Consider the following 24,316-nt stretch of genomic DNA (forward strand, 5'->3'; position numbering starts at 1 on the left):
TGGTTCAAAGTAACAATTATTTTTTTCCTGCCAAAAATGTTTACAAATTGTGTTTGAATGAGGGGAGGTGGTGGAGGGGATCAGGAAATAGAAATCTTGATACAGAATTATCCCCCAGCTGGAGTGTGCAGCAGTGCAGTTTGGAAAGCATTGTGTGCTGTATTCTGTTAATATTGAAAATCTAGGCATTACCTGTAGAAGATGAGTGGCTTTCTGTACTTGTATTAATAGGTTTTTGTACCTGAAAAGTGGCATAATTGATCATGAAGTCAACTATGTTAAAACATTTTAAAAGACAGAGCACCTATGATTTATCCTGCATATTTATTTGTTCTTGCTTTTAGAACATCAAGTGTAATATATGGCAAGTTGTCTTAGTCAAGATTTTTTTAGTGGCTACTTGTAAATATTTACAGGAGCCCTCACAAATTAAAAAAAAATAATAGCTTCCTGATAATACACTCTCCTGAGTAGTGATATTTGGGAGGCCTGGTTTTTTTTAAATAAACGTGTTCTTTTTTCTTCCTGCCCTTCCCCCTTGTCCCCTACACTATAATCCTCTCCCTTCCTGTGTATCTTGTGATTCCCTTACCAGATAGGACACATGCTTTAGCAAGTCTGGCATTTTGCATCTATAATAATAATAGTTGGTCAGTTGGCTACTTCCAAATGGTGTATTTAGTAGAAGAGTTATGTTTGTAGGAACACTGGTTGGAGTTTTCATGCAGATTTTCAGAATCTAACTGGTTAGCTCTAAGAAGTCTTTGTTTTCAATTTACCTGGAGTCTGGCTGTAGTGTAAAAATAGTCTGGAGTGAAGGAATACGAAAAACAAAATACTGTTACTGATTTTCAAGTCAGTGTATATACAAACCAATTAAGTTGTTTATAGAGTCCCATACCTGATGGTAGTATTGTCATGATATGCATGGATTTTGGTTCATTGCAGTTCAGTAGAGAGTAATGACTCCATTGGAAACCAGATTTTGTTTGTTCTGAGAAGGGAAATAACTATTGGCATCTTCTGTGTTTAACAGTGAGTGATGTGGATACCCTTTGTACATCTGATTTTACTGTTAAAATCCCTTTATTGGACAGCTGTAGATTACCGTCTAATTATCTTCAGTACAAAAGAACTATTTGTAACAAATTCAAATAGCAATTTGAGCAACACTGCTTTTATTTCCTTTCACAGCTGTAAGAGTGAGCATGGATTTCAAAAACTCATGAAAGGCTGTAAAATTGATGTATAAATGAGTAGACAGAGGAATGGTGGGCTAGGTAATCCAGAGAGGATTTGGGAAGAGATGAGAAAATTGAAGATAACCATGACATTAAGGTGGAAAACTAATACGAAATTCAAATAGTAAAAAGCATTAATGACAAGTGGACATCAGGAATATTGGATTTTGTGGTCTACTAAAGGTGAATGTACATAAGGAAATGGCCGCTATTGAAAAGTCATTAGGCATGGTGAAAGTACGCTTCTCATTACCTGGTTTGTTTTGGTTTTTAAAGTGTATATGTCACAACACCTGCTTAATTTTGAAATAGCCTGATTCTAGGAAATTTTGAAGAATATTTTAGAAGTTTGGGTTTTTTTGTTAATCTCAGTTTAGAGAGCTAAAGCGCTCTTTTGGTGCACAGCTGGTCAGCTATAGTGCTGCTGTTTGAATTTTGAAGTTTTTATGGCACTTTAATTTATTCCAATAGCTTAACGAATGCATTCTTTCCTAATATAATATAAACTTAGTAACATTTGTGTTTCTCAAGCTTTCTTAAACACCCTTCCTTTTGAAGAAACACAAAAAGAGTTTGTGACAAATTTTGCTTTTGGGTCAGGGTTTTAGTTTGGGTCCAGAGCCTGCACTTGATGCGGTCTCCTGTTTGTTCTTACATACTGTGCTTTGATTTTACATAATGGATAGTTTTGAAGTGCATAAACTTCTTTGCTTTTTGGTAAAAGTAAATTGAAATACATGATCTCAATGCTGATGAGCCTTCAGTCCACTGGGATAGAACTAAACTAGTCTGAAACACTGCACATAGTATTTCCTTCCCCTGAGTATGTGTAGTGGCACATAGTAGTCAGGTCCTCAGTGCTGAGTTTTGGTGTGTGGAGGGTTAACCAGCATATGGACACCTCGGTGATGCAAGTTGTCCCCGTGCCACCCATGGAGGGCCACAGTGGAACAGGAATCCTCACTGCAGCCCGTGGGGGAGCCCATGCTTAAAGACTGTTTTCCTGAAGGGGTAAAGTTTGTGGAGAGGACCAATAATGGGGCAGGGGAAAAGTATGAGGAGCTGTTATGGGCTGACCCTCCATTCCCCATCTACATGAAAAAGGTCGCCAAGCACTGGGACAGGCTGCCCAGAGGAGTGGTTGAATAACCATTTAGAAGTATTTAGAAGCCGTGTAGGTGCTTAGGGATGTGGTTTAGTGGTGATCTTGGTGGTGTTAGGTTGGATGGTCTTAAGGGCCTTTTCCAACCAAAAAGATTGTGAGTTTAATCTACCCTGGGAAAAAGCAGGGAGATAGAGGAGTTTGGAATGAAGGAATGCAGTTGTCTCTGTGAAGAAGGTGTGAAGTATAGGGAGAAGGTGTTTTAGTTTTTGTTTTCCTCACCATTCTCTCTTTTTTTAAAATTAGCTATACATTTTCCCCAAGTCAGATCTCTTTTGCCTATGATGGTGAATAATTTAACTTTTAGCTTGACCTAAGCTGTTTCATTTTGTTTTCACTCTTTGTCCTGTTGAAGAGGGAGAGTGAGAGACTGATCGGGAGGACACCTAACAGCCAGGCAAGGTCAACCAACCACCCTTGTGTACCTGTAATACCTAATCAAACTTTATTTCTTCCAGTAGTCTTTAACGTGTATCATTGATCTAATTTTTTTTATATTATGACCATGAATAAGAGTTTAATATCACATTATGTGATCAGTAGTAGCACCTTGTTTTACCCTTTTTTTTAGCATTGGAAGTTCAAAGTCTCTTAGTCCACTGTGACCAGAAGCTTACAAATCTGCTTCTTCCTCCAGATCTCTGGTGCAGTGGTTAGACATTCTGTAGGAGGATTACTTGCCTACTCCTGCCTTCCAGTTCTTTGTTTCTCATGGCAGTAGTGTTGTGCAGCACCTCGAAGAATGAGGCTGGGAAATCAGTTCAGCTGAATATTTTTCCTCCTGGCTGTTTTCCAGCCTGGTATGTTTCTTGGTGCAGTTTGCGTCTCAGATGTGCTTTTGCTCACATAATGGAAAGAATGGAGTAGCGTGGTCAGGTGAGGCATGCGCTGAAGTGGCTGTTGCTGCTGGAATCATGTGTCAGGGAATGGATGAAGAAAGGCCATATCTATGAGGATGTTGTTCAGGGATCTGTGAGATACAGGTATGTCCCTTTAGAAAAGACACTTCAACTACAGGCATGCACTGTTCTGTTTTTTAAGTCCAAGACGCTATGGTCAGTAAAATTACTTGAGTCAAATATCTTTGTACAATGTTTTTCTTAATCTTTGATAAAGAAATTTTGCTGAGTTTTGCATAGCTGCTTTTGCCTTACTGTCAAGAAGTATTTAGTTTTAAGTTTATAGTGAGATGACCTATTCTGTATCAAGTGATTCCTGATTATACCTCTTTTGCCCTTTTTCCTGGTGTTTGGTCAAGTGGAAGAATCCTAAAACACCCAATTCCTTCCCAGAAGTTCAACAGACATTAAATAATATAATCAAAGAATGTGTAACTTCTGTGTGAAGTGCCAATTTAGAAATCAATTAGAAATAAAGCAAAAACAAATACTACCTCTCAACCCCAAGTACTATAACTAGTTAGACTTTTTAAACAAGGTGACAAAAACACTAACAAGGTATTTCAGTGCTCTTATTGCAGCCACTTTTGAAAACTTTGGCTTTGAAACAAGAAAAAAAAATAGTAAAATGCTTCAGTACTATCCCTAGAGCAACTCTAGTCCTACTGAGAGTAAAGGGAAGGGCTGCAAATGTGTTGCAGAGAGTTTTAAGGGCGTCTGTTACAGGAAGAGAATGAGGGATCTATCTGCTGGTGCTTAGTCTGGGGAGGAGAAGGCTCAGGGAGATCTTAAGGGTATATATAAATACCTGATGAATGTTCTAAAGAGGATGGAGCAAGGCTCTTTTCAGTGGTGTCAAGTGACAGGGCAAGAGGCAATGAGCACAAATTGAAGTACAGGAATTTCCGCTGAAACAGAAGAAACATTTTTGTTCTAGGGATGCTTCAACACTGGAATATGCTGTGTTGTGGAGTCTGTTCTTGGTGGTGCTCAAAACCTGACTGGATATGATCCTGGGCATACAGCTCTCGCGTACCCTGCTTTGAGCAGTGGTTGTTGGGACAGACAGTTTCCAAATGTTACTTCCTACCTTGGCTATTACATGTTTCTGTGAAATGACCAAATACGAAGGCATTTCCTTCAGTTTTGCCTTTTCAACTGTTGATTTTTCTTTGCTACAGATGGTTCAGCTGTTGGGTGTAAGTGACTAATAGTGATTTTATAGTGAATTTGGCAGTCATTTCTGAAAGCATCTCTTCTGGAGGGGGCAAAATCCATTCTTTTTCCTCACTTAATTTCAGATTGATCTGGGGGTTTTTTTAAGGGGAAGTGACTGGGAAACTTCTATGATACTTTAGCTTCTTAGTGCTCATTTCTGTCTAGTGCTACAGACTGAATGCTAGTGCTTCTCTCTTCTATTGCTCAATTTTTTTCCAAACAGCGGCAGAATTTGATTTATTTTTTTTTTTAAATAAACTTGAGGCTGTTCACTGTATTCAGAATGGAAATTTTGTGACTGATCATTTTCACTCTGCTGTAGCTTGGCAGAGCTGTAAGACTAAAGTCATACAAACTGGATCAGTTTTTGTGGAAGGCTTGTGAGAGCCCATCCTGGTGGGTTACATCTGGTCTGTCTCTGACACATTCTTTTTAAAAACAAAATCAGAATAACAGTAAAATGCTTCAAAAATGGGAACACATTTTCATCAAGCTAATGGCATCTATCCAAGAGAGCTTAATTCTTTTCCTGTATAAAAAAGAATAGAGACAAACACTACATTTTCCAGTATACAAAATGTGTAAGTCAAACCAGTAATTTTCAGGCTGTCAGACACAGTGGAGCACAGTAGCCTTTGTGATAGAATGTGTGTTGATAGCTGTACTCCAGAGATAAAATTCTAGATTGCCCTGTGTCTTTTGATAAACATTTCTTATTCTTCAACTTGTAGTGAAAAGATTTCTCATTTTCTTTTTCTCCTTTGTATAGATGGAAGGAAGCAGACATAGCCTTCTCAGCTTTTTAAGCTTTGAGAATATAGAATATTTCAGGAGCAAAGTGACAACTGGAGATACAAGACAAAGTCCTCTATCTTTTCCCCTCAGTGATACAGGCTGATAGGGTATAAGCAGCAGCCTTTCTTTATTGTTGACTTTCTAGTATATGGTTTCAAATTATAATGGTGTGCATCAGAAGTCTGTGTAGCAATGCAGCAAAGATTTTAGGTTTGTTTGTTTTTTTGGTTTCCCTTCCACAGGTATCAAGCATGATGGGACTATGTGTGATACTTGTCGACAGCAGCCTATCATTGGCATCCGATGGAAGTGTGCTGAATGCACAAATTATGACTTGTGCACAGTTTGCTATCACGGGGACAAGCATCACTTGAGGCATCGTTTTTACAGAATTACCACACCGGGAAGTGAAAGGTAAAACCTAACTTACTCCTTCTGAAATCGAGTAGGAACAGGTATTTGTGGTGAACTTTTAAACTGAATATTTGATTACTGAAATTTGGGTTAGGTAAGAGAGTGGCTCAAGGTTAGATTCTGTTTCTGGGAGGAGGATAACTAGCATAAGTCTTTGGATCTTGGAAAACCTGAAAACTTTAGGAAGAATGTAGCACAGGAAAAAGGATATGATTATTCAGTTTTGCTTAATCTCCTTGAGGCTTTCCTAGTTTTTGTGTTATCATATAGCAGCTTTAAAACAAAGGCAATTACCTTTACATTATGTGTTATCATAAAAAGATTTGTTGATGAATTCTGAATATGAAGGTTTAATTAGGTTCAATAATGGTGTGGACAGACTGAGGGAATATACCTTCCTTGAAGGTTATGGAAAACAGAATGATCTGGGAATAAAAACTTGGACATGGACTGCTTAAACTGCTCACTACAGGAAGCAGAGAAAAGATGCTATGCGGGGTTGTTCTACCCTTGCCTTGGTTTTCATGTTCTTAAACACCTGTTATCACCTCTCAGTGGAGAACTCTGAAAAAAATTGCATTTAGTGTGTTCTTCAATAGGTGTTCTTGACTTTAAATAATTTGTCTCAGTCCAAAGCCCCTCTCTGTTATGATTTATCTACCAGATAAGTGAAAGCAGTGATATTTGCCTGCTGCTAAATAGTTTGGGAACTACAGAAAAACACTGTGTAAAGGCTAGACACTGTGGTGTCACCTCTGTGATGTTTCCTGAATGTTCTTTCATGAAATCATCAAAATATTTTCTTTTTCGATATGGTACTCATTTGAATGTGACGTATAAGACAACATCTATATCTTCTTCTTGGAGAAGTTAGATTTACAAGGATTTTGTGAATTAGTGGTGTGCTTTAAACAGTTCTTTCACGGTTCAGGGAAGTGGCTGGAGCACACAACCTGAGGTCTCAAATTGTGTCTTATAGGGTCTGCATTTAAGTTTTAACTGTGGCTCAGATGGCCAAGTCAGTGGGTTATTCAAAATGTAAGAACTTTTTTTTTTTTAGCTTTAGGTACCAAATAGGTACCATAAATTTATTCTCAATTGGAATGTTGAATATAGAACAAGATTTAGAAGCTGGACTTAGAAATGCTGGCTTAGTGTAGTTAAAGTAGAATAGGTGACAAAATACATATGTTCTCTATTTATTTCTTTTTTTTTTTGAAGTCTTGTTACTTTGAGAATGCTTGCCAGACTTTCTTCTCTTTCTTAGGTTGACGTTTCCTTTGTAGTTTTAAGAGGTTGGTTATGGTGAATACAGCACAAGTTTTAGTTTTGAAGATCGATTGTACACTGTGTAGTATTACTGGAAATTTTTTGCATCTTGTCACTTTCTTCCTTTCTTTGTTTACTCTCACTGAGCTCTTATCTAGAAGGCAGCTTCTTCTGCCAAGGTGCTGTATCTATTGGATCAAGCTTAGCTGAGAAAAAATGATGGAAGTTAACTGTTTTAGGGAGGAGAAAATAGCAAAACAGTGCTGTTGAATTTGAGGAATGTCTCACAGGAAAATGGCAAAAGACATGTAAGAACGTTTTGATGAAGGGAAACATATGCTCTTACTACTTTATTTTTGAGTTTGGGATATCATATGGGTGGCATGATGAAGTAATGTGTGTAGGTTTGTGTCTCAGTTTTCTAGGTGTTGAGAACTTTTTAAGAAGTTTCTCTAAACAAGATTACCTTGTATTTTCAATAACTTTAATTTTTCTTAGGGAAAAAAGTGGTCAGTATTTTCACATTCTCTTTGCATTGATTGTAACAGTTGAACTTTTTCCTTGTGTGCCATCTGCTGGATGTTAAAAGTTAGCAGGAGGCTGAGAAATTTCCTGAAGTGGTCAGGAAACATTCTGAATGTCAGCTGAAAAATTCTTTTGTCTGGCAACGTTCCTGGCATGAAGTAAGAAGTCTCGTTGCATGAAAATTGGTGGCTTTTGAGATGATTATTTCTAGTTAAACAATCGTATACTGTTCTGTTTAGACTTATCTACTTCAGTCCTGTTGAAGTCAGAAGGAAAAGAAGAGGTTTGCTTTAAAAAAAATGCATAATATGAGTGAAAAAATGGATGCTACAATATTGACTTAAATTTGCCAAGAGATGCAGTAAAAAGCAAGTAGAAAAACCGAGGGAGGGGGGAAAAGAGATGCTCTTAATAGCATAATTCTTAATTAAAGTGACAGGGCAGTTGTGGGACAGAAGTATTGGCTCAGAGTGCATCTAAGAGAAACTGAAATATGTTTATATGGCTCTGCATGTACTTTAATGATCTTAATATAAATACAGATCTATATGCAAGCATTTACAAGATGAATGCTCCTACTAGGAAGTCTGGAGAAAAATTGTTAAAATTAAAAAACTAATTATGAATATTCAATAAATCGGATGTTGGAAGATTGCGGGTTTTTGTCTTGTGTGCTGCTTGTGTGATTCATGCACTGAAATCTGCAGTTGTGGGTTATTTTTGTATTAAGATGCTCTCCTTCCCATCCCCAAAGATTTGTTTTGGACTTCCTTTATTATCTTGACATTTGTGGGTTCTTCTTTCAATAACTTCAGGGTATTGTTGGAGTCTCGACGTAAATCAAAGAAAATTACAGCAAGAGGAATCTTTGCAGGTGCCAGGGTGGTGCGAGGAGTTGACTGGCAATGGGAAGATCAAGATGGTGGCAATGGGCGTAGAGGAAAGGTAAAAATAAAACTGTTTTAAATAAGAAGCTGCATCTTTTTGTTCGTGTGATGGCCTCAGTGGCCTTTTAATTGTAGAGCAAAAATACAATCCTGAAAGCTACTATTTTAATTGGCTGGGCGTTTTTTAATCTTATTTTGTAATACTTAAACATTTAGAAAGAGGAGGGTGTGTTTACCATAGCCAGTATTTTACATTTTAGTACATCTTAATTTGCATTTTTTTACAATATCAGCACAGAATTGTTTTAATTATGATTTTTTTGTCGTGGTTGTCTGTTTATGATTGACTTGTAGCAACATTAAGATCTTGAGCTTATTTCAGTATTACTAGAGAGCTGGTATAAAAACAGTGCTATCAGGAGTAACCCTGTCTAGTAATCACTGCATTCTGTAGTCTTACTGCTTGTGGGCCAGCACATTTGTGTATCTCTTGCTCTTGGTTTTCAGCGTTGGTACCCTCGGGTTTTGTTTTTCACCTAATGATTATAGGGACTTCTCCAGTTTAAAATTAAAAATCTTCGCAAGTTTTGTGTGTGGATATCGTGTTACTGGCTTAGGACAATATAGGAGTGCTTTTGATGCAGTGCTATAGTGAAAATATTTGTATTTATTGAAAATGATATGGAATGATAAGTTACTTATCATAACTCTTGCATATTTTCCTTTTAAAACTTCCATTTACCTTGAGAACTAATGAAGGTTTGATATCAGTATGAGCATACAACAGGCATTGTAAAATATACTATTACTTTTACCACCAAATTTGAGAACTGGATGCCCTTATGTCTTGGTGACCTGGTCTTTTTTGTTAAATTTATTTTTAAATACACTTAAACAGCATTTAAAGGACAGTGAAAAGTTCCTGAATATGATATTTAGCCTATTTTGTATTCTTGTTCAGATTATTTTATATCCTAGACATTTATGGAAGCCTTAGGACTTCTGGGGATTTAATTTTGAATTTTGCTGAAAGGCAATAGTAAGTTTAAATTTCTTAAAGCAAGAGATATATAAATGTGACTTTTTTCATCTCAATTATTTACCTCTTCCCATGTCAAGATACATTGAAATCTCTGAAACTTCGCAAATTGAGTCTTATCCTGCACAGTCTGCTTTGTGTACTAAATTTGTATTAGGGGGATTGTTTGCCTATACATCTGAAAATATATATATATATATATACACACACATATACATACATACATACACATATATATGCATATATAGATTTTGCATATATAAATGCATCTAAATATTTTTAAATGAGGAGAAGTACATCATATATAGAAGAAACACTGTTTAAATAAATATAAATAAGAGTGAAAGCAAATTCTGGAAACTGATTTTTTTTCCCTTTTTTTAAATAATGGCAGTGTTTTCAGAATTTGGTGCATGGTCTCCTGATTTCAGAGATGTCAGCAAAAGACATTTTCACTCTCCTTTTGTACTGTTGTTAAACATAATGGCTCTGCAAATAAAACTTGGTCTCTTAACAGCGCACAGCCAGCAGGCTAATGCAAGTTAAACCAGACATATTGAAACAATTAGAAAAAATTTCATCTTGTTTTTCTTAGTTAGAATCTGCTTCTGGTAAGAACATATCAAAGCAGTTCAGATTTTGTTCTCTGCTTGTGTAGTTGGATAACCTCCAAATATACTAAAGAAAAACAAGCCTATAAAGAGTATATATTCAGACTTCTACCTTAACACACCTAGGGAACCACTTGCATCAAGCAGAAAACAGCTTCAGAAAATTTTATCAGGTTTAGTAAAACTGCAGTATCATTAATTATTCTGAAGAAATAAATAAGTTCAAATTGAGCTTCTGAGTCTTTGCTCTAGGAACCATTTTCTTATTTTCACAACTGAATAGGTAACTGAAATTCAAGATTGGAGTGCATCGAGCCCACATAGCGCAGCATATGTTCTTTGGGACAATGGTGCTAAAAACCTTTACAGAGTTGGCTTTGAAGGCATGGTAAGTATAAAAGAATACAAAGGGTAAAATGCATGAAGGGGGAAGGGCAATAAGAATAACTTGTGCTTTATGGTCCTGCTTTTGTAATATGCTTTGTCAGTTTGCATGCTGGTAGTCAGGTCATTGTGAATCCAGCTGTAAGGGTCATGCATATGTATTAGTAAGTCTGATCTGGGAATTTATTTAATGTGAATAACTAGAAGTTAAGAGCTGCTTCCTGCCACAGTAAATATTTGCATCACACACATTTATCTTTCTGTGCTACTGTTGTGTTTAAATTAAAATTCAGAAAAGACTGGCAAGCGTAGTTACAAACTTTTTAAAAAACCCTGTTCTTCAACTCCTGAACTCTTCAGCTGAGTTCAAAATTTGGTGTGATTACTGCAAGATTTGCAATTTTTAAATTACTGTCAACACTTGGAGTGCTATTGAGAGCAATTTTCTTTTTGCAAATGGAAAGGTGTTGAATTAAATTACGACCTTAATTTGCTTTAGTGGTAAATTTTTCTGTTTCCTTTTGAAGCTTCTCCAGCAACTTCTTGAGCTTTAGAGAGAAAATGGGTCAGACTCTAGCCTAAGTGCCTTCTGTTGCTGGGTTTTCTTATCCTAATGTGGGTCAAGGAAAGGTTACTTTGATTATCAACTGCTTAAAACATTTTAATTAGCATTTTCTCTGCATGATTTTTGTTTGATTGTGCAAAGGGAAATCATGTTAATTTAACATTGAAGTGTCATTTTGTCAGATGTGTAACAGTATAAAATGTTAGACAATGACCAGTTACTTTTTTGAATGTAAACTATTTGACCTTATATAGCCTCACTTCAAGTTTATTTTTATACTTAAAATGAAATAAATACCACTTTTGTGGTAAATACAATAGTGTTACTTTTAAAAAGAGTAAACTAATTTAGTGCGGTCAGCTTTTCTGATGCGTTAAGATCCTAGAGATAAAATACAAATCAGTATTAAATTGTGCTTCATTGGTGTCCTCTAGTTTTAAGGAAAATTCTTTATATACTGGCAAAAATGAATGTGTGTTGTATTTTGTAGTATAACATTAAATTAATGTTTGGTATCTTCCTTCTTGTGATACATGGGAAAGAAAGAGTTATAAGATCTGGATAGAACAGGATACAGATCAGCTGATTTTTTTTGTTGTTGTGTTTGTTATGACTTCAGTTGCTATGTTAAAATTTTTGATCTATGTAGTAAAAGTGCTGTGGAATCATTGAAGATTCCTTCAGGAAAAAAGTATATTTGAGATAAGTTATATTCTGCTTTGAAACAGTTATTCCCTTAAAATATATATATATATTATTATTAAATCAACTACATTCTGTTTCCAAACTTTTGCCACCTCTGAAAGTGTTAAATATTTCTAGAAAACTCCATTAAATACTGCAACTATAAATTTGACAGGGTGATGGTGACCTTTCGCACAACTTTTGTAGAAATACAAATATTCGGTCAATTAAAAAAAAGAATCCCGTTAAACTGTGTGAGAGTACATATATAGATGTTGTATTTAGGAAAATAGAGAAAATATATATACATGTGGATGTACAGAAAGGATAATTTGAGGCTGTGTAAGTAGTGCTTACCTGATTGTAATCCATTCTGACACTAATTGTATCTTTGGTGTTCTGATCAAATGCAATTTTCACTTCAGACAGAATGGATTCTTGGATATCTATGGGAGTCATTTGAATGTAATGCTTAATTTTATAACTGATTAATAATTTGTTAAGTGTACAATTCATTATTATTCTTTACTACTATTTGTGTGCTGTTACATAAAGCTAAGACTGCCAGGAAGTTCACATAAAGTTGTGGCAAACCTGTTTTGGTACTTGGAAATTGGTTTAAAAGGTCCAAAGAATGTGGAATCAACAAACCTCAAGAGTGTGTACCCATGTAAATACAGCTGGGAAGAGACCCTGACTTGCAAATGGATAACACTTGACTCATGCTAATGAAGCTGATTAAAGAAACACAGCTCATTATTGTAAGTCAGTGTTCTTGTTTGATAGCTGATAGGCGGCATCTGGTCCTCAAAATTAATCTATCTGGCCTGCCAGCCTCGGGGGGGATGAGGTTTGGCTGGTGGGGTAGCAGGTGCTGTCTGAAAACATGCATTTATTTGCGGTCAGATACTTGGAGGTTTTATTTGTGTTTGCTGTGTTTACTGTTTATATATGAAGTGGCTGAGAAGTGCATCTTGCCTTTTATTTTTCTGTGAAGTCTGACATTTAAATCTGGGAGTTTCTGTTGCCACAGGCCACAAATTCCCAAAATGTATGATGCTGTTAGATCAGATAAAATGTTAGCTACATCCTTAGTAAGAATGAACTACTGTTGGCTTATATGGTTGGTTACTCTAATCACATTTCTTACCTATATGTATTGAGAGTCCTGAGACAAACTGAGCTGTTAACCACATAACCTGCTTTAAAAATGTTGGAACATATCCTTTAGAAATAGAGGTCATATGGAATTAATGGGAAGATTGTGATTTTGTTTTTGGGGTTTGTGTCTGGATTTTATTTCTTTGTATCACGTGAGCTGAGGATGTAAAGCTGACAACTTCCCTTGGTTTTCAGTGGAAAATAGTTACATCCACATAAGTGTCCTAAATCAGTTTCATTATTTAGGAATCTTTCTCTTTCAGAATTTCTTTGCTCTGTACCACTTGCCTTTTTTTTTGTTGCATTTAGCCTCTCCTTGGTTCTCGTTATGTAGGATTGTGCCTTCATGTGTGTAGCCTCTGAAAGAAGTATCTGTAGTTGTCACCATCATTGTCACAGTGATCTGTAAGTCATGGTATTGTCACACCATCTGTGTTGGTGTACTTTTTTTCCACAAATTTCAAATAGTGAGTTCATAAGGGAAGTTGAGATTATGTGCCTCTAGGTGATCGATAGTTAATGTCTTTTCATCAACTTTTATTTGGATACCCATGAAATTATTCTTTGAAATTGCTTTAGAGGATTTTAAGAATTGCTTGTTAATGCTTTTTTTTAAAATAAAAGCAGTGTGGATTTCTTGGTATACTAGGCATTGTATGTGAGTGTTACAAAATATACAGAAATATGCCTTCCACTGTAGTTAAAACTGTCAGATCTGTAATGTCAGTCAGATCTTCAGTCCTCTAGTCATTTATCTTGTCATCACAACAATTAAAATAAGATACTTAGGAAGGAACAACAAGAGTATTTTCTTAGTTTAGTGTCCTGTTTCTTTTAGGTGCTGACCATAATTGTCTTTAAAAAACAAATTCAATAATTTTTGGACATCTTTATGCAAGCAGCAGGTGTTTTTTAATACATTACCTGTAGTATAAGTTAGATTTCAGTAAGAAAACTTAGGTGGTCAGTTGTTTTTGAAACCAGGGAGGAAGGAGATATTTATATTTACCTTGTGCATTTATTTGCATTTGTCAGTAGATTGTTTTGCTTCTTTTTGATGTAGTTACATTTCTCCTGTCGTCTCAACCAAGTTCTCATCTTTCTGTGTTGTGAAGAAAAATATTTCCATTAAGCAGAAATGTGCCTATTGATCGTATTGCAATTTTATTTAAAGGATTAACTGACAAGGAAGACTGTATCTTCCTTTATGAAAAAAAGTTACACATGCAAAGCTTTTTTAAGTGCTTATAGTAAATAGTAAGGTTACAAACGATTCACTCAGGATTTGCCTGAGATCTGGTTTTCTCTGTAAGAAATTGTTACTACTCTTTCTGTGTCTCACACTTTGTCATTTGAGTCACTTTCTCTACCATCTTCTACCTTCTCCATTTATTACTTCACTTTTCCCAGCTTCTTAAAACTGAGAAGGATTTGAGTTCGTGAAATTTGAAATATGGTATTTCTTATAAACTTTTAGCTAAAACTTAAGGATTTATCCAGTCTCTTCTTGCCTTAATCTGGTGACAAAGCAGCATGCACTGAACTTTTTCCATTTGCCTCTGAGGGGCTGATTTCCTTGCCAAAAGCTGTTGTAAGTTTAAAGAGTTACAGTGACCTTTACTGTATGTATTCATTGCTACCTTAAAAAATTGCAGCTGTGGCACTTTTCCTGCTGGTGCATCTGTAAGATCAGTATTAATTTCTCCCCTGGTATTTGCTGCTGATGTTAGGTTCTGTAACAGTGCATCTGGATCAAACATTCCTTTTTTTCTCAAGCAGCACCACTAGTTTTCTTATCAAGTCTGTAGACCCTCCCTCCCTGTTTTTGATGGATGGCATTCCATATTGATTGGAATAACTTGATAGTTATTTCTGTAGTCAGCTGCTCCTTCAGCTTTGTTTTCCTTCTCAAGGTCGGGGATAATGGTGCTTTTACACCATCTGCCAGCACTGATGGCCTTGCTCTACATTTTCTAATTCTGTGCAGTTTTATGAAGATGACATTGCTGCTGTTTATTTCTATTGGTATAATTGGTTGGTATGTCAAAGTAAAGTGTTACATTTACTGTATTTCCCATTTGACTGGGCAGATTGTGAGATCTCTATGTAATACAGTCACATACTGCTGGAATGCAGATTTTTGGTAAGTTAAAGTGTGGATGCTAGAAGACTGAAGTTCTTCATTGTAGGCAAAAACCATTACTGCCCACTGCTCATGTGCATCAGCTGTTAGTACTGACCTGGTAGTTGTGCTTTACAATGCTTGATTCCTTAAGTTCTCACTGATTGCCTGCTTAACTGGGCTTTCTGTCTCTAATTGTACAGAAATTCTACAAAATCTATAGCTTATTTTTTTGGTTTTTGTAAGAATACTATTTGGGGATTATCAAACAATTTCTCCATCAAGTCGTTGTGGAAAAGCTTATTTGTTTCTCTTTGTCAGGTATTTACATTACACCCAGCCTCACAGTTGTTACTTCTTTTTCTGGTGGTGTCATTGTGAGTCTAAAACTTGTATTCTAACATCCCTTGTTTTGGTACTTTCCTTCTTACACTAGCACATCTCATCTCCAAACAATCTGCTATTTTGATTGATTTTGAAGTCTTAGGGTGACTCATAACTTTTAGAAATCCCAGTGGGATTCTCTATAGTGCGAAGCCTGGTGCATCCAGGCACTATCCATGTGTGTTTTTGCTCCGTGTGCACTAGGGGGGGCCTCTTGCCATGCAGTCCTCAGAGTAGGGTGACCAGGAGCTTACCATCATCCCTAATTTTTTACTTAAATTACTTGAGCAGGACAAAGCTTATTTTCTTTTTCTGAGAACAGAACAGCCGAGTGCTAGAACTAAAATTGTAGTTGCTTACCCAGTTTTTGTGGCACTGAAGTACAACTAAGTACAGTTTTCTGTCTTAAAACTCCAGAATCTTGTTTGGGTTTGGTAATATTTTAAGGCATTTGCAGGCCTTTATCATGTCGATAGTACTTTTCTTAGTAATGCTGTTTGCCAGGTTGTCGAAGGCACTCTGCTTATATGCAGTATATAAGTTTCTTTTGTACTACCTTAGTATCTGTCATTATCTTTCTGTATGTTTTGGGTACTCCATTATTTTGTTGAAGGCTTCTGGGAAAGAAAAAAAAAAAGACGTGTTCTCTTGCTTTTCTGCAATATCAGAACTTGATCAGACTCTTGTTTTATTCTTTAGCAATAAAACATTGACTACATCATGTAAGAGAAAGGAAGACAGTTGTGAAGCTGAGGTTGGATGCGAAGCTACCACTTAGTTTTTCAACTAAACATATCATTATACTCCAGAAATAAACTGTGTGCAGGGCATAGGCAGGGCGAGATACAAGTGCAAGTTTCTGAGTGTTTTTTTTTCTATAAAATTGGTGATACTGGAACAGGCTTCCTAGTAATGTCAGCTGTAAAATAGTAATTAGCCTTTTAATGAACATTTTGTTTCTTCTGCTAGGCTTTAGCTGACTGCTCAGTGCATTAACACTTTCTGTAACACAAGCCATTTTTCGTCCTGATTTTGCCTGGCAGGGAGGAGAGCTTTTGAACTCTCCTGCACTCTATTCTTAGTGTTCTGAAGAATGTGACAGCAGTTCTTGCATGTGCACCCCTCCTTGTCTCCTTCACAGACAGCTGGTTGTTGCCTGACACGGAGGGCTTGTATTCAGTGGGTGAGACCCAGTGCTCCCGGGCACATTCAGTGTCCCTCATTCGGGGATTGAATGAGTTTGCCATCTGGGATGGTGCGCACAGCCCCTTTGTCTGTGGCAGGGCTAAACCCAGCACCTGCCCACCGGGTGGCAGCATCCTGTCGCAGGCCTTCTGCTGCCGCACTGAGCAAGCTCTTGCTCTGGTTTCTCTGGGGATTTGAAGAGCGGCTGAAATCTCATTGTTTTCCTTTGGCTGTCTTCATCATTTTTCCAAAGTGGCGGTACATTCTTCGTAGATCAGGACATACACTGAATTTTGTATTGTTTCTGACTGCTTACCAGTTGCCAAGGGTGGTGTTGTGCTCATCAGAGCCTTGATGATTTGAAAGAGTTCTGAGATTTCATTTTAATCCTTTAGCAGGAGGACAGTCTGTTAGTAAATCTCGGGCATGAGTGAAAGAATTGTTCAAGTATTTGTTCAGTTGTGGTTAATTATATCATTACCACCACCTGTCCTGCACTTCCTCCCCCATGCCATAGAATATTCTGACACATTTTACAGTTTCTGATCTCCTTCCTAATTTACTTTGCACACAAAAATGCCCTTTGTTTAGTTAGGATTGTTTCATAAGGATCAATGGCAGATGATAGCTATTTGGAATTAAGCATTGCACAGGGGAAAAAAAACTGAAGGAAGGGAGAATTATAGAAAATCCTCTGGTTTTATGAACAGGAATTGGTTACCACACTTGAAATTTCTATTTTTCATAATATGAAACAGTTTTATGAAGGATGAGCTTTAGAACTTTTCTCTTTAAAAAGAATATTTTTAGCTCAGTGTAGTATTTTGTTGGCTTGTTTGAAGCAATACCCTTCTGCATATTCTTAATTGAAAAGTTTTCATTTTATAGAATCTGAGTGACAAGTTTTCTTCAAGTTAAACATGGATCTGTCAAAAAGTGTTGGGAAGAGTGGGCAGCACTGGCAGGCATTAAATGATGTTTCCTTGCTTGTGTTCACAGAATTGTTTTTTTAAAGGAAAAATAAGTTATTAGAACAATGCAAAGGTGCTTTGTGTTAATTCCTGGCTTTGAACTAAAAATTTATCATCCTTTATAGCCTCTTATATTTGTAAAGGTTATTAAAGTCTTGAGAATGTCACGGCTGATAGATTGGAAAGTATTCGAGATTGTGTGCGTCATGGAACATGTTTTTTGTACACATAATTTTCAGTCTTTCTTAATTAAATATTTCAGTTCTAGTTTCACTGACCTGGAGACTCAGTCACTGAGGACTAAAGTTGTCTCAATCTCTCTCCGTAGTCTGACCTGAAATGTGTTCAAGATGCAAAAGGAGGCTCTTTCTACAGAGACCATTGTCCTGTGTTAGGTAAGTTGAAGATGTAGTAAATTTATGTTGATTTGTATTAATTTTACTCAGTCTGGATTTCCATTTCCTTTTTAAATGTCATCCAAAAGGACTGTCCTTACTAGTGAAATATGAATAGTATAGTTTCTGTGCACTAATGATAAATTGTCGTGCTTTTCTAAATTGTGTTTGCTGTCAGTGTGCCAAGGGGATGGCAAGGGAGCTTTTAAGTGTTCATTAAGTTGCAAATTGTGTTGTGTATCCTGTGCACTATATTTCTAAAGAAATAACAAACATTGCTGCTCATTCTTACAGAACTGGCTTAAATGTTAAGAGATCTAATAAATCTAACTCCTTGCACAAAAGCACTGTTGTTTTATTGACACCAGAGCTTTTATGTGTCCAGATGTCTAACACCATATGATAGTTTCTGAGATCCCAGTTAGAACCCATAGTGGAATTTGTCACAAGTATTTAGCATTTGCCAGTGTCACTGATACTTGCCTTGAAAACTCAAAAAGAAGCACAAAATTCCATTGCCAGAGGTTCCAAAGTTTTATTTGTTGGCCACTACTGTTGCAGAGGCATTGGTGTGGAATCACCATCCCTGAAGTGTTGAAAACGCGTAGATAGGGTACTTGGAACAGGGTTCAATGGTGAACATGTGATGGTGCTAGGTTGGTGGTCAGACTTGAAAATCTCAAAGGTCTTTTCCAACTGTAACAATTCTGTGAGTCTCAGAAATTCTGTTCTTTAAATTGCCTGGAAAATTAGTATGATGGTGTAAATTTTCTTACTCCCTTTCAGGTGAGCAAAATGGTAACAGAAACCCTGGTGGGCTGCAAATAGGTGACCTTGTAAACATTGACCTCGACTTGGAAATTGTTCAGTCTTTGCAGCATGGTCATGGAGGATGGACTGATGGCATGTTTGAGACTTTAACAACAACTGGAACAGTCTGTGGTATCGATGAGGACCATGACATTGTAGTACAATATCCAAGTGGCAACAGGTTTGTTCTGTAGCCTTCATTGTTGCTTGTAACAAACTTCCCTTGCCTTCAGTGCTTGTGATTACTTGGTGCCAGAAGCTTTCTCTTCTCCTTTTGTGTCAACATATTAAGGTTTCCTTCTAGCTGTGTAGCGAGTACTTAACTTTGAGGATGCTTTAGTGGGAGTAGAAATTTTGCTGCCTCTCTCACGTGGTAAAAATGTGAGTCCAAAATAAGAAATTATGTTCTAGACTATTTTATTTGCAAAATGTAGTGTTTTAAGCAGTAACTTCATTTTTGATAAAAAGCTATCTAATAGTTTCAAAGGCAAGGTAATTGCAATTCATTGTGGATTTTCAGGAAAATAGTTTAAGAGGACAGGTAACAAACTTTGAGGGGATCTTGTCTAAACTAGAGTCACCTTGGCATGATCCATATCTAGTCTTATTCTTCAAAGGAATATTTATTTATGTGAATACAAACCAAGAATAGGAGGTGTTGGACAAGCCAGAACCACTCCCTGATAGCAATTTATGTTTGAATTTTGCTTAGCTGCATCCATGCTAACAAGGCTCAAACCTGGCTGTACAGTGGGGTTTGAATCTGATACAGACACATGGCTTTCTGTTCTCTTGCTCTCAAGTGTTAGGCTTATCTTTAAGAAGTAGCTGATGAATGGAATATCATTTCAGTTGTATATGGAGTTTGACCTGTTCAGTTTGTCCAGAAAGAATTAACAGTATATTGTTCATTCAGGATTTCCCTCAAGATGTTTGTTAATATTGCAAAGTAATGCAGAACAAAGCTGTTTTCCCAGCTAAAGGGATGCAAATGGCTTTTCTTCTGGCAGTCATGTCAGCAAAGTCAGTGGCAGGAGCTGCTTTGTCTTGTGGTCTCCTCCCTGACTAAATAGCTAAATGTCTCTAAATCAGTGAAATTTATACTACCAATAGGATAGTTTGATTGAAAAATGAGGTATGTCTGGGATATCCATTTAACTGAAAAGTACTGTTATAACTTAATATTGCATCTTTTGACCTGGGGGAGAGGCCAAAATTCTGTTTTCTTCCCATGCTATTTCCTGACGGTTCAATCCTTGTGAAACAACTTGGATCTGCTGCTTTTCAACCAGTTATTTCCTATCCCTGGAAAAATAAAGCAACAGTATAGCTACTTTCAGGACTTGTCAGCTTGCTTCCCCTTAGGCAGGATATTTCTTAATTGCCTTTACAAATGTGTATCTCTGAAGATTATCCTTGAAATTAATTAATGAGCCACAATTAATGAATTAATAAGCCACAGGCAAGTTTATGGACAAAAAACGGATAACAGTAAATATAGTACCCATAGTTTCCATCACAGAAAGTTTGTAGGCGTACAAGCAGAAACTTACCCAACAGATATTTTTTAAACATATATTTCACTTTGTGTGTTTTATATCTACTCTAAATGATTCATTCTTTAGGTGGACGTTTAATCCAGCTGTTCTCACCAAGGCCAATGTTGTCCGAAGTGGAGATGCTGCTCAAGGTGCAGAAGGAGGTACCTCTCAGTTCCAAGTGGGTGATCTTGTTCAAGTATGTTATGACCTGGAGAGAATCAAGCTTCTTCAGAGAGGTCACGGAGAGTGGGCTGAAGCAATGCTTCCTGTGAGTAGCTGTGTGTTTGCATTCATAGAATAGTAAAGCTTCTACAGTATTTCTGATTATTATTGGTAATATACCTGTAAGCTGCAGGAGTCTAAAAGGGATTTTCTTCTAAGTTTTTGTCAAATGCAGTGTAATACTTGTTCAGGTGTAGCAGTTTGTTTAGCCTAATGAAACCTGTCTAAAGGTGGTAGTGATTGTACTGTTAAACAATGGACTTCATAAAATTTGTATAATACTAAAAATAAAATATTTAGAAATCTGAATGTTTTAATTGCATTTGATGTTTTCTTGAATTCAGACTTTAGGTAAAGTTGGTCGGGTTCAGCAGATCTATTCAGACAGTGACTTAAAGGTAGAGGTTTGTGGGACATCTTGGACCTATAATCCAGCAGCTGTCTCGAAGGTGGCATCAGCAGGATCTGCCATAAGTAATGCATCTGGTGGTAAGTTTGAAGAATAACCAGTAATATAATAACCAGTATGGCAAGTAATTGTGTTAATTAAAAAAATGTTACTAGGTACTAATACATTGTTGGTATGCAAGGTTAATAACAGACTTGGAGTTTAGGTAATTGAAGTTGTACTTAAGAAAGACAAGGAAAAAAGCTTGGGGTCAATATGGAGATGTTGTTACATTGATCAGGTGCTTCTGTTTGGTCACAGTGCAGGTGTGACTTTGGAGGTCTGCTGTAAGGACTTCAGAGTGGTTGGAAGGGACATAAGATTGAAATAGGGACTAAGGCATGAAGAGAACGTCACTGGCAGTAACAAGCAGGCTCCTTGTTTAATAGGTGGTTTAAGATAGCAGGCACAGGCGAAGGATCTGTTGCAGGTGGCTGTTATAACTCAGGATATTTATTTCTTTAAAATTTTTGTCTTAAAATTTAGACAGACATCCTGTGACTAATTACAGTGGGATTTTTTGGTGTCTATGTAATCACACTACAGTTTTGTTGAACATGCTGTCATACATATAATAACAAGAAGGCAGAAAGACTGTCCAGCATGTTTTGTGTTATGTTGGCAGTTTCATAGGTCAATTGAAAGTAGAATTTTTCCTCTTTTTAGTCATAGCTAGTTGTTCTTTCCTCTTCACATACTTGCTTTAATGCCAAGAAAACCTTCTACATAGTTTCCTAGATTTTTTCCTAAGGAGGCATAGATACAGTGAGTTTTCTCCATAAAGATCTGAGTATAGTGGCCATAAAACTATCTAGAAGAGTAATACAACTTAGTGTTTCGAATCACAGAAGACAGGCTATACCTGATGTTAGAAAGTCTGTTATAGGTGTACATAAGTTCATGTCTTTATGTTGTCCCACCTTCTTGTATTTTGTGGAAGAAAAGCTATTTGTGGTTCAACCATCTTTGTTCTGAAGTGTCTCATGTGGCAGTCTCCACTGTGTAAAGGGTACTGGAGTGCAGCTCTTATTTCAAACTCAGTAACTTTACAGCTGCTATTTTATGATCGTTAGTGTATTACTATGTACATGGCCTTAGAAACACAACAAATGTAGCTGGGTGGGTTTTTTTTTTTCTGTTCTTGTGTAATTAGGATTGTAATCTTTGTCCTTTGGTAAACAATTACAGAGAGATTGTCCCAGCTATTGAAAAAACTATTTGAAACGCAAGAATCTGGAGATCTCAATGAAGAATTGGTTAAAGCTGCTGCCAATGGAGACGTTGCTAAAGTGGAAGACTTGCTAAAGAGGCCAGATGTAGATGTAAGTGTTCTGTTTTGGGAGTGTCTCATTTGGGGGGCCTCTAGTAATAAAGGAAGTGCAGCTGTTCTGAGTAGTTCTTGCCAGTTTGTAGTGTGTCTTCTGAGAAGTAGTACAGCTACTTCCAGTGTCTCTCCTCCCATTTGTTGTCCTATGAAATGTGTGTGAGCTGTGTGAACACAGAGCTGTATGTACTTTCTTGCCAGACAGATTTTGTATTCTTTAGTCTGCCATGAATTAAGATACTTTTCAACTTCTGGCTGCCAGAGTTGGTGCAGAGATCCAAACGGTCACAATTACTGAAGAGTCTTCAAATTCTTTTTTTCAAGGGGGATTGAAGGAAGGAGGGTAGATTTTTCAGGATGTTTTTGCTGTTATTGTGAGTTTGTTTTGTTAACTCACAAGGTAGTTCATCTAATCTGTTCTCTATCAGGTTTCTTTTACCAACTTGTCTAATAGTGAAAAGTCTAAAAGAAAATGCTTAGTAATTATAGGAGTTTGTTTAGGGAACATATTTTAAAGTTACAGGCTTTTTCACTACAGCAGTTGTAATGCTCGCAGTTAAGAGTCTGAACTTCTTTGATTCTGAGCACTGATTTTTAGCTTAAGATTTTACAAAATCTTAAGCTAAACAAGAGTTCATACTCTCTCCTGTTGTTGCCATAAATCTGGCAAGGAAGTTACATGAACGTGGTAGTTTGACATTTAGGGAAAGCAGTAAGAACCACCCACAGAAGTCATTTCTTCGAGAGAAGCTGCTGAGAGCTTCTCCTCTGCTTGAGATAGTACCATAGAGCAAAGGACAGGTATAAATCTGAGACTTGTTCTCAAAAATCTTGCCTTTTTACAGGAGTCACCCAAAGATGAATGTTTTTAATCCAAGTATCATTAATGTCTTAATATTAGTTATGAATCCATTTCTTCCTTTTTCCTTCAGTCTAGATACTATAGAAATGAAATAGACAAGACCTAGGAGATCTATATATGCTAAAAAGGCATCTTAAAATTGTTAATTTGAAACTATGTTACTTGTGCTGTTGCTTTAAGTTTTCTGCTGCTAAACAGCCTCACAGGTTTGTATGTGTGTGTGTCTTGAAATTCACCTGCAAGTGTTGACATTGCAGGTGAATGGGCAATGTGCTGGACACACAGCTATGCAAGCTGCAAGCCAGAATGGCCATGTCGACATTTTGAAGTTGCTTCTGAAACAGAATGTGGATGTAGAAGCAGAGGTAACATAAAAATTTCAAAATATGATTTGTGTGTCCTTAAACTTTGTTACATGCATGACAGTTCTATTCCACTTGCCTTTTTAAATGCCAGAGAGAGTGAAAAAATTGCTTTTATTGTGTACCTAAATTAGACTCCTACTAACAGTAAAGGGTCACTATCTAATTCTTTAACACTTCATATTAAATGAAATGTAACAACTAACATAATAGAGCTATGTGAGCTATGATGCAATTAAGCCCCTTCTTTCTTTCCTTTGGTTTCATTTCAACAGTAGAATGGGAAAAAGATGTTGTCAGATGCTGCATCTTCAGCTTCAAATGCTTACCATGCTTCTAATATATACAAAGTTGAGTTAGGAGAAATCTTTCAATTTGTAACTGAAACAAGGTTAAGCAGAAGGCAGTAGCAGTATCTTTGGGTGGAAACTGCCAGTTCTCCTTCCAGAACCAGTGCCATTTTTTTAAACTTCACTGAAAATGGAAGGGTGTCTCTTGTTTAGGTTTTTTAGAATAATTGTTTGTAAAAGTTATCTATCAGCATACTGTGATATTTGCATTTTGAGTTGATTTTTACTCAGTGATTTACACAGCATGCACTGATATTGCAACCATTTCTCGTTTTGTGAGGCACAAGAAGCGTCTGTCAAATTTGATTTATTAAGAATAAAAACTGAAGCCTAAAGGGATGCTGAGAAATTAATTGTGCACCCAGTTGTTGTTTGCATAACAAAAAAATAACTTCACATGCTTGGGCATCTAGCATTATATTGTATTTGATATACAGAAGTTATAGAATGTTAAAACATCAATGAGGCAATGTAATTCTTGGAATT

General features: G+C 36.6%; 1 protein-coding gene across 3 annotated transcripts in view; it reads left to right on the forward strand.

The window, feature by feature from the left end:
• The window catches only part of MIB1 (mindbomb E3 ubiquitin protein ligase 1), a 71,533-nt gene that overhangs the window by 3,667 nt on the left and 43,550 nt on the right, over positions 1-24,316 (forward strand). For all 3 annotated transcript variants that reach the window (XM_015618109.3, XM_015618110.3, XM_015618111.3), the window contains exons 2-10: positions 5,558-5,729; positions 8,339-8,468; positions 10,344-10,448; positions 17,845-17,911; positions 18,698-18,902; positions 20,347-20,530; positions 20,829-20,973; positions 22,121-22,254; positions 23,376-23,483. In XM_015618109.3, coding sequence (XP_015473595.1) covers positions 5,558-5,729; positions 8,339-8,468; positions 10,344-10,448; positions 17,845-17,911; positions 18,698-18,902; positions 20,347-20,530; positions 20,829-20,973; positions 22,121-22,254; positions 23,376-23,483 — 1,250 coding nt within the window. The remainder of the gene's footprint in view (positions 1-5,557; positions 5,730-8,338; positions 8,469-10,343; positions 10,449-17,844; positions 17,912-18,697; positions 18,903-20,346; positions 20,531-20,828; positions 20,974-22,120; positions 22,255-23,375; positions 23,484-24,316) is intronic.

Source organism: Parus major, chromosome 2 (genome assembly GCF_001522545.3).
Source record: "Parus major isolate Abel chromosome 2, Parus_major1.1, whole genome shotgun sequence".
NCBI classification, from domain to species: Eukaryota; Metazoa; Chordata; class Aves; order Passeriformes; family Paridae; genus Parus; species Parus major.